The 11,411-nt window shown below is 32.1% G+C and overlaps 1 protein-coding gene across 2 annotated transcripts; it reads right to left on the reverse strand.

The window, feature by feature from the left end:
• Window positions 1–1,984: 1,984 nt before the first annotated feature.
• Window positions 1,985–9,252, reverse strand: GAUT14 (galacturonosyltransferase 14). 2 transcript variants are annotated; one of them, XM_020363240.3, is made up of 6 exons: window positions 8,601–9,252; window positions 7,714–7,769; window positions 7,466–7,621; window positions 4,684–5,274; window positions 3,306–3,608; window positions 1,985–2,964 (listed from the first exon to the last, which is right to left on the reverse strand). In XM_020363240.3, exons 1-6 carry the CDS (start codon window positions 8,788–8,790, stop codon window positions 2,680–2,682), a joined length of 1,581 nt encoding a protein of 526 aa, XP_020218829.1. In that variant the 5' UTR covers window positions 8,791–9,252; the 3' UTR covers window positions 1,985–2,679. The 2 variants fall into 2 exon arrangements, with proteins under 2 accessions (XP_020218829.1, XP_020218828.1); XM_020363239.3 differs by having other exon boundaries at window positions 8,577–9,250.
• Between the last annotated feature and the right edge of the window lie 2,159 nt (window positions 9,253–11,411).

Raw genomic sequence — 11,411 nt, forward strand, 5'->3', positions numbered from 1 at the left:
TTGTGGTCCATCTCTTGCATGCTATCGAATTCTAATATAGGAGGTTCTTATCTAGTATTTGTAATGATTATTTCCTTTCTCTTTCAGAGTCTAGAGAATCTTTTATATTGGTTCACATAAGGTTTTGGCAGAATTGACATATGTTAAATATAGAGGCCCAACTAAGTGACACTCAATAAATTTCAATCATTCAGCTAAATTATTGATTAATATGAAGAAAACGTCAAAAGGGTCCCATTTAAATGTGGGTCCATAATACTTTGTTGGGGAAGTTTTACAAAAAAATAAGATCCTCCATGCAATTTGAAGGGATGACAGTACAGTAAGGCGAAATTTCGTTATTGAGATTGAGAGCTACGTACGAAGAATGCTTAACGTTAAAAACTTAAAATTGTTTTAATTGGAAATCATGTCATCGTCAATTTAGCAAAGTTGTTTCATATGATTCATCACTTTCATATTTTATAATTATTAGTACTACATGGACATGCATGTTAATTAAAGTTAGTAACTTTTTGAACTTTGTCCGGTTAGTGGATCGTTTCGATATCCATATAAGTGTTTTTTATGCAGGTATGATATTTAAAATGAGCTGTTCAGTTTATAAAAATGATATCTCATTTTACATTATTTTTTATTTTAAAATATTTATTTACAAATGGTGGAATAAAAACAAAAAAAAATGTTTTGTTTCTATAAACATTAAAAAAAATAAAACATTTTTGAAATCAAACAAAGCCTATGAATATATAATTGTTAATTATATTTTTTATGAGTAAAAATTATTAATTATATTTAGTATACTTTTAGACATCTCATAATTTATTTATTCTTTTTAAAGCAATTTCATAATTTATCTCACTACAATAACTATCATACTATTATAAGAATGTTTATTAATGATGTAACTATATCTCTCCAAAACCTTTTACATAATTAAATATGAATTATCACTTACCAATCTTTACTAATATTTTTATAGAATGCAATTTCAACCAATTTAACTGTTTTATTTAATGATTACTAATTAGATCAAGTGTATGAAATTACAAAAAAATTCTAAAATTATTTAATAGATGAGAAAGACAAAATTTGAACACAATATTTAAAAAAAAATGTTATTTTTTAATCAAAATTAGAATTTTACTTTTGCTTACCGAAAGTCAATATTAAATGTCTGTACTAACTATTGAATTAAAGTTCTAAAAACACCTAAAGAAGTATAATTAAATTGTGTTAAAGAAGAAAAAAAAAAAAAAAAAAAAGAACACCAATCAGTTTGGTAAGATGTCCTATAAAATCAGGTTGAAAAATTTATAGATAAGCTATTTTTATATGATGGTTCTTTCACCTCATTTCTAAGGATTTATCACCCTGATTTAAGTTATTTTTTCCGTCTTACACAGCTTTCTTGTGCTACTCTACTAGCGTGAAATATATGGCAGGTTAGTGCAGAACAAGAAAGTCGTATGAAAAGGAAGATTACATAAGCAGAAAAAAGACAAAGTAGAGAAGACAGTGAGGAATAAGCTTAAAAACTAGAAGGATTGTTAATTGTTATCTTACGAAAATGGAAAATTGCGAATTAATAAGCTGCATGAGACAAATCAGGCACCATTTCTGACTTTTAACCACACGTAACATAACTTAGCCATCTACACCTTTAGCTCTACCTGGAGTGATTTACCACTTCTCCCTAATAACCACCACATAATTCAAAGAGTGTTATTTAAGTCTTTTTCTCATTAATGTTCTTAACCAATATGATTGACACATCATGAATTTTCTTACAAAAAAATGGCCAAGCTTTTGTAGCCATATAATTTGCAGTTGGTTTACTTCTATATTTGTTCCATTTTACTTTTGCTCATTATGTCTCTGTCGGGGCCAAGGGAGGAGGAAATATTGAGCAGTAACAAAGTAGTGAAAGCATGCGGTACAAAAATGATAAGAAACGATTATGACCCGGCATTGCAAGGATGGAGAAGAGAAAAAATCAATTTTCTGCACATTTCCAATGTCTGGTAATCGTACATAATGAATAACAATATATATATATATATGTATCCTACAAACAGTTCCCCAATTCAATGGACCTGTAACAAAGCAATCTCATGAACTACTCCTAGAATTCACCATCATTATATCAAATCGAAGTGGGTGAAGGTAAAAATTGGTACTAGCAAAAATTAAGAAACTAAAAAATGAAGGGTGAAACGCTGCTCTAGAGGGGGGAACCTCACAAATTAACTGTCCTAGCACTTGTGTTCTCAACACCAACTAGATTGATGAAACAGGCTTGACTTTTTTATCTCCAGCATCCAGTTTATTCTTCAATATTCAACTATGGAATCTTTGCTATATTTGTCCCATAGAAGACCAATAATAGTATCCTTTCACAAACCAAAAATAGAGGACGTGTTTCTATGTCACAACTCAAGGACTCAAGCGATTCTTTAAGGCCATGCAGCGATGGTAACTGTGTCATCTGCAAAAATGTAGGGAATGGAAGCAAATCCACCCAGTGTTTTTATCACTTTGCCCTCTCAACCAATTTTACATTTGCCTTATCAAATTCATCTTGAAGAAAATTTCAAGCAGCAAAAATTTAGATGAAACCTGTAATACTTGCCCCTTTCATATTCACTGTTGTACAAAACATATTGCTCCACTGGCAGACTATGATTCCAGGATATGACAGTTCCTCAAAAAATCATTTGAATAATTGACATACTTGGTCCAAAATGGCCGAAGATGTTCAAAGCCAATTTGCAACCAAGGTTTTGACTGCCCATTGTAGTGAATAACAGCAGCCTTTTTCACACTCTCAATATTGGTATTGTTCTGATAACCCAAGCCAAGCATGTGCCAAGAGGGATCAATTGGGTGAACAAGACCTTTAAATGCAATCAAAGCAGGAGGCAGGGTTCCAAGCTTCCACATTGTCAGATTTGACTTCAGATTCTGCCATAGTGAAGCAGTCAATAAATATAGTCTTTGCTAATAGAAAAATTGAATACCAAATGCCCAAGAATTCCCAATCCCCCTCCCCCCCCTCCCCCTCTCTCAGCTTACAAGAAAGTGGGGGTCCAATCAGAAGACCAAAAACAGAAGGAAACAAAAGGTCACCTGTGTTCTCACTCTACTACCTTGATATGTTTAAACCACTCAATCAGTTGCCATACGACATTACTTTATAACAATGAGTGGATTTTGTATGAAATTCAAATTATTGAAAATCAAAGAATAATTTAAAATTTTGAAAAACCGAAATTATATTGGTTTGAGTCTGTGTGGACTTTTACCTCTCTCAGCCAAGAATGATACGTCTCTCTTATATTAGTTCTTCTCCATGCATGCAAATCAAAGATATTCATTCCATAAGCCCATGCACACTCATCAGGGTCCAAATTCTTTGCAATGAGAGGATGGGAAAAATTGAAGTAGTTCCTAAAATGCTTAGACATTACCCACTCGTCTTCACCTCTGCAAGTTTCCACAGCACCATTAACTTTTCCTTCCAGGTCAATTTCCCAAAGTGGAGACAAGTCACGCTGAATCACCACATCATCATCCAAAAAGACCACCTTGTCAAGATTTGGGAAAAGCTGTTTGACATACAAGACAAACATAATGAGCACAAATATATCAAACAGAACACACTTTATGTTTTAAAAAAAAAAAAAAAAAAGACAACAAGAACAAAAATAGTTTCTCTATCATTTATATTTATAGTATTAAAAAAATTAACAATCTCAGCAATAATTGGCACATAAGTTATGAATACTGATGAAAGCAATACAATGCAAAAGCAATTCAAAATTAATAATTATCTACTTGAACAAGCAAGAATAGAAGGGGAGAGCCAAACATTCCTCTATTCATTTTGTTATGAAATATGAACCCAAAAGAAAGAACACTGAAATAGAGGAGAAAGAGAACAATTTTCAAAGAAATATTGAATTTTAGCGGAAAAGGGACAAACTGCTCCTTGCAATGGTTTCCCCTTTCATAATTGAGCTAACATTCAGATTTCCAATACTAAAAATTCAGAATGCCCTCTCTTCAGCCCTTTCTCCTCTATTTAAGCTAACCTTTTGATACTATCCCTTTCAATTCAACTGTTTAACCACCTAACAGTTTTAACTGTCTTATTCCATCTAACTGCTTTGTCTCACTTCAGTTGGCTTTCTTTATTCTTCACTCCTGTGTCCTATCATATTTCATGGTTTATGTTCTTCCTCCATGTTCTATAAATTCCTGGAGGGCAACTTAGGCAAAATAGACAAACCTTTTGCTTGAATTAATTCTAAATCATATTTTATGTTTGAAGACATGGTTTTGTGATCCCTTCAAAATTACTATAAATTGTAAAATATTCAGAGACATTCAGTGCCCATAGCCACTTTTGCCGCTACAAATTCAGTTCATAAAAGCATTCATAAACATACAATACAGAATTTTACAGATAAATATTCAACTCCAGTGACCAGTCAATTGTTCATTTTTTGGCATTACATTCAACATAAAAATAAATAAATAAATTTAAAAATTTTAAAAATCACATGAATTGCATTATATTACTTCTGTAAATTATGGCTCGAGAAGTATCAACAATATTGAGGGAGAAGGAGAGATAAATGGAGAAAAGAAACAGAATGATCATTGTTGAATGCAATTTACCTCTGGTAAGTATATGCGGAGATGGTTGAGCAAAGATATGTACTTTGGACTTCTGGCCTGCAATTTAGATGCAAATTTCCGTGGATTGGTATCACTGAGATTGGCTCCTGCAACATGATTCCCATGGTAGTAATTCCTGATCCCATTCTGATTTTCTACAGCTTCAAGCACTGGGACATTCTCTCTAGTCAACCAGTCAAATTGGTGAATACCTTTGATTTCGACTACAGCAGGGGTGACTGGATTCAGTGCAAACCATGAGTGCATACCCGCATAAGTTTTTTTGTCAGTGATCACATGGAAAACTATCTTCTCAGGTTTCAGAGATGACTGGACAGTTGAAGTAACAACTACTGAAGCAGCCAAGATGTTATCAGTTGACAGAATAAAATGATGGTAAGTGTTGTCAGACAACAAAGGAAGTAACTCTGGAGGAGGCAATTGCTTGCGGGCATGGGCATTTGATGAATATTCATCAGTAAGACGCAAAGACAGACAATGAATCCCTTTAGGAATAGAACTTGCTGCAAAGTGTTTATTCATCAGCTCTGCAAATTTAGACTCTCTAATTTCTCTCTCAAGTTTTTCCATCTGCCCAAGAAGCACAGCATTTTAACAAAGATCAATAAAATCACCATTTATTACAATTTTGAATACAAGAATGGTAATGTATAGTCTAAACAATGTGACTAAGCTATTGCAAGATAAACTAAAGATATGAATATACTTATGATAAGTTTCAGACATCAACCTTGCCTCTGCTCATACAATTTCTAAGTGTCCTAATAGGGATGCATAAACTGATGGTTATCATTCACGAGTAGTTAAGGATGCAAATTGATGATAATGTTAATGACAGAGGACTAATAGATATATGTTTCCTAAAAGACTAAGTTTTGCCAAAAGTAAATAAATAGACATTGAAGATTCAATAGTTGCAAAATAAAAATTTAAATGAAGAATCGAAGAGAATAAAAATAAAACCCAACACAGAGAAAAGCAAACATAAAAATGAGCACCTTCATACATTAGAAAAAGAAATGGAAAAAATCATTAATAGGTTTGTGACAAATATATGAAACATAAAATCATAATCATAATATATTACAACCATAAGACAAGCCTTCATAAGAAACACATTTTGTCTCATGGAATTCTAACTTTTTTCCATGACTTGGTGCTTGTTTGTTTCAATTCCAAAATCAATTTTCCGCACTATACACATGTTTAAATGTAAAATTTATGGCTATATTAGTTTGAGCACACATCCCAATTATTTTAACATTTCAAAATCAAATATACTCAACTTAATGGGGCTCTAAAGGATAGGGAATTTTCTAATAGATATGTTGAGAGATTGGACATCATTGCTCCATTGGTGTTCTCTTTTTCTCTCTGTTGTTTTGTGTTTCCCTTAGGTTAAGGAGAATTCATAATCCACCACCACCAAATTCATGTAATTTCATCACTTCACCCTAATGAATTTATTTATTAATAATAAGAAATAAAACACACGGTGTCAGCTTCGTAGACAACTATTATCTTAAATTAAATACAGAAAAGATAAAACATGTGTAGATATGAGCAGTTTGAGGAAAGAACATTGCATATGTAATTGCAGTGTATTATTATTATCTATCAATATGACAAGGTTCATAACTGATAGGATTCTCATTTTAAAGAGTAAAAGTTCTCTTTAGCCTCCCAAATCATATAACAACCTAAAATTTAAGAAAAGTGAAACAACCATAGTACCTTATCCATTTAATAAGTGTTGTTATAACATTATGATTTGTTTGGCAAACACTTCGAAATAAGTCTCCAATAAACTATATAGTACACATTACCAGTATAAACTATAGAGTACACATTACCAGTACACAGTAGATGAATGACCAGTACATATCTATTGTAAAAGAAATCTAATAATCTTGGTCATGTATTCTCAACTGACTTCTTTTCAAGGTTGAATCAACAATGCTAGCAGCAACATCATCAAAAGCAAGATAACTCATTCCATGCAAGTAAATTAAACATACACAACAAAGGATGTGTTTGGAATTTGGAAACCCATTTCACCAGCATTGAACGTAAGATTCCAATGCAAAAACATAAAAGGAAGATAGGTTTTGAATTGCCATTCAGTTGGATGTAACAGAAATTCAGAAGTGCTTTCAAATCTCTCCATATACAAAATGAAACTGTGTTTAGATTTTTTTTCTGTTGGTAAATATTAGATATAGATGAACCAAAAATACAGTCAACTCCTACACATTGAGAAAAATCCATATAATACAGCAGTCAGTACTCAGTACAATGCTACCACCACAACACAGAATTAAGTCTAGCACAGACTTCATCCAATATACAAAACCAAAGCCAAAGACTAGTACATTTGAAATAAATATTCATGTAGCAAAGTCATGAACTGAATTATTACATCTCTAGACAGAATATTGTTCCTTTGTTATATAAGTTGTCATCAATGCCATGTACAGAATATTGTGTCTTCACTCTTCATTATATAAGTTGCCTAAGTTAACATTCATACTTGCACAGTGCATTAGTTATCCCAATTCCCAAGTCCCGACCTCATCTTTTTAATATTACAAGTCTCAATGAGTGAGGACAAACAAACAAAAAATACATTTTCCTTGAAAGCCGTAAGACATAAAATATAAAAATGTCAATAGAATGCTGTTTCCAACAACCTCTTCCTTTCTAAATACCAATTAAACTGGAAACAGAAAATACTTTATGTTAAACAAAACAAGCAACTTACCATTGCCCTTAGCGTGAATGCGAAAGTTTTTGCATCATACTGATTGTTCTTCATATCAGAAACCAATTGATCAAAAGAATCCGGCAGCTTTAGATCAGGTGGAATTTCCCCAGCCTTCACTTCGTTAAGGATCTTGTAAAAATCCCTAACCAGTCTCTGCAACATCATCAATGCCATCATAACACCAAGGGTTCAGATAATAATTTTAAACCAAAACTCTACAGGATATGATAATATAAGTTATTTACCCCTGAATCGTCAACCCTACCAAGAAGCCTGGGTCCCAATCGCCTACCTAAACAATCTGGAGCACAATAAGGAATCAATCAATAGTCTAAACCAGCAGAAGGCGAGACAAAAAAATAAAAAGGCACAGACAACAAACTTTCAGAACCTAAACCAAGTATCATAACAAAAAAAGCAAGCACCATACAGCTGATGTTTCAGTAATACAGAAACAAACATACAAAAACTCTAATCATCAAGCATCTTTTAGACAGGGACCTTAAAAATAAAAATAAAAATTGGCCCATAATGTTTTTCCCTAGCAAGTCACAATAACACAGAACAGTTTCCCAGTCAAAAACACGAGGAAACCACTCATTCCTCAAGCGAAACACTCAAGAGCTTACAGAATTGACAAACACATGCCGCAAAAACATCTCCACCTATCACCACTAATTTTCAAGCTCAAGCACAATCAAAAGCCACGCAAAAAGAAACACTTAAATCTCCCAGCCACATTTGAGAATTCAGATCCCAAAATGAACAGGCCTATATAACACTAGCCAGAAGCAACAAAAAGATCACTCACACAACAATTGCACTACAAATACAACAACAAAAGCTTTATCCCACCGGATTCGGGCCCAACTTCATGGATCAGCAGCCAAGAGAAAACTCGTCGGCATACCAAACACAGATCACTCACACGGCCATTGCTCTGAAAATCTAAAGCACTCCAAGCCCTCACCATTTGAAAAAACCGCATAAATAATAAAATATAAAGCAGAGAATGTGGAAAGCAAGATCTAGCCTAAAAGAAAAAAGAAAAATGCACGAGGATTGGAGAGAAAGGGGTAAGGATTGATTTGGGGGAAACAGCACGAACCAAATGAGGAACAGTTGTTGACACCTTCGAGGGTGACGAGAGCGGTGAGAATGAAAACAAAGGGCAACAAGAAAGCGAGGATGAGGATGGTGTGGAAGAGAGTTCGATACGAAATGTGGCGAGCTGCGACCTTGATCTTCATTAAGTCAATAAACCCATTGTTGCTGCTCGATATGGTGATGCTTCTCATGCTCGGCGAGAAGTGAAGCTGCATCGTCGTTCACGCAGCCCCACCGCCGCAACAACCCTACCACAGCCCCAAAACGACAACGACACCCCCCATGCCCACACCATCACATTCCGATTCCTCCGATCCAATCTCCAAACCACAATGGGGGTGCCTCGCGCCGCGCTCGCTTCTCAATCCAATTCCAATCCAACCGAATCCAACACCAGATTGGGATCGACTGCAAGGTTAAGCTACCGGTTCCTCTCCCATGGATCAACAAGGAGAGAGAGAGAGAGAGAGAGAGAGAGAAATTTTTGGGTCTTTTTTGTTTACTTTTTATTTTTATTTTTTTTCTCACTTTGTGCGGGGCTTTCTCCTCATTGGTCCGATCTACAATTTCGTATTCCCGAAAAAAAATAATTATGAAAAATAAATAAATAAAAAATGTGAAAATATTGTATGAGTCAAAACTGAAGCGTGTTGCGTAGGGGTTGGAGAGAGAGAGAAATGTGGTGGGTGTTTGACCTTGAGATTAGGGAGTGGGAGCATGATTACGAGACTAAATTTGGGTGTTTCCTATGTTTATGGGCAAGGTTTTCAGAAATTATGTGGATAGTATTCTAAACAACGTCCTGGTTAATTTTAGTTATCATTTCTTTATCTTCGTCTTAGTGTGAGGCAGTGTAAGAGAATGTGATAGCGGAAATAACTTACTTCATGTATGTAATATTGGTACAACTTCAACTTTCAAAAACTCCAATCCATGTAATAATAATGTAACTAATACTATTGGAGCTTTTTTTCTTTTTAATGTTACAATAATATTTCTATGTAATTTAATATTTTTATAAAAAGAATAATAATAAATATATCACTTTTTAATATTATTTTACTAAAATAATTTTAATTTTAATAAATATATTATTTGTAATTGTAGTTATTAAGTGTCAATTTGTTTAAACTTTAAAAAAAATTCCTAAAAAAATATTAAAAAATAATTCTTCAAAAATAGATAAAAATCATTTCTTAAAAAAAGTAGAAAATTACTTATTTAAAACCAATTAAGAAAACACATAAAAAAATAATAAATTACTTATTTTAATTTTAAAAATGCGTTTTTTTTAAATTAAAAAAAATAAAAACTTAAATAATTTATAAATAAATAAATTAAAAAATTAATATTACATTCAAAAGTAAATAATATAATTTATTTTAATCATATTTAAATGTTAAAAATATATTCATTATGAAACGGAAAGAGTACTAAATATTTGAATAGTATATTTAAAGAATAGTATATTATATGTATATATATATATAAGGAAATATAAATTTAGTGAACATGCTACATAGATAGCTTATACTATACAATTACACATTTTTTATTATGATCGTAAGTATAGCTAGGTTAGTATATAAAAAAATAGGTTAGCAAAGTTCTCACTTTAAGACTCTTTAAAAAAATAATATTTTATATTAATATTTATATAACTTTTTAGGATTTCATTTAAAAGACATTTTTTATATTTTTAAAATTTTATTTTAAAAGGTTTATATAAATATTTTTTTTATTAAAAGATATTATTCTTAATTTAAAAAAAAAAAGTCTCACTCTAATAATATTGATTATAAGTATAGTTAATTGTGAAAATAATATTAAGTTTTTTAAAATTATTATAATAGTAAGAAATCTCAAACATGACTATAGTTAAGAGTTGTTTGATTTGGTTTGTGTCTTTTAGATCAATTTCTTTTAGGTCAATCACTTTTAAATTAACTATTTTTGGGTCGACTACTTTCATGTGGACCACCTTTATATCAATCACTTATAAGTTAAATGCTTTAAATCGATCACCACATGTCAATCATTTCTAGGTGATGAAATGCATTGACACCAAAGACTTTATAATGGGTAACTAGTACGACAGTTACTCAAGTCTAAGACGTATAATATGATTTTAGTGGGGCAATGAGATTACAACCCACATTTCGTATTACGCAAGGAGAGTGGAACATGTCAATGTAAACTACTCATAAAAAGGGCAACAATGATGAAGTTAAGAGGTAAAGAATCTTAGAGCTAAAGATATATATTTTTTATGAGCTAAACATACTTATCTTTGCATGCAACTAGTAGCCATGACTTGAGATTCACGGTTACAATTTGGATACTATGGAATACATACAATATTAAGGTCTTTAAAGGCACAATTTGGCCAAATTATTATATTATCAATCAAATTTATAATTTCATGTCGTGTTTCATGAACTATCTTAACAAACAGGTCATTACGAGGAATTGTACTTAAATGTGTTATTCTTCAACACCAGACCATGTCAAGATGAATGTGACGGTGATTTGATTGGCAACCCAAGAAGATCTAGCTTTAAGGGTCTATTTAAGGATTGACATGAACAATGACTTGGTAGTTTTTTCAAACTCTCAAGGTAAGACTACAAACTTAAATGCAAAACTATTCATTATTTGTCATGAGCTTAGTTTAGTTAGGCTTGAAATCAAGGTTACAAGCATGTTATATTTGAGTTTGATTCTCTATAGATACTCCAACTTATTGAGGGTGCAACATAGATTAATTCATCATTCATGTACTTCTCTATTAATCAATATACAATATTTATTATCTTTTAATTGACACATTTACCTT

This window comes from Cajanus cajan, chromosome 4, assembly GCF_000230855.2.
Source record: "Cajanus cajan strain Asha chromosome 4, NIPB_CcT2T_4, whole genome shotgun sequence".
NCBI lineage: Eukaryota > Viridiplantae > Streptophyta > Magnoliopsida > Fabales > Fabaceae > Cajanus > Cajanus cajan.

Bases quoted from the DNA above. Each gene is read 5' to 3' on its own strand.
- GAUT14 (XM_020363239.3), bottom strand. From the start codon at position 8,790: ATGCAGCTTCACTTCTCGCCGAGCATGAGAAGCATCACCATATCGAGC. The intron at 7,770-8,576 runs GTTCGTGCTGTT...ATTGTGCTCCAG, and splicing joins CAACAACTGTTCCTCATTTG to ATTGTTTAGGTAGGCGATTG. The intron at 3,609-4,683 runs GTAAATTGCATT...TATGTCAAACAG, and splicing joins TCCGCATATACTTACCAGAG to CTTTTCCCAAATCTTGACAA.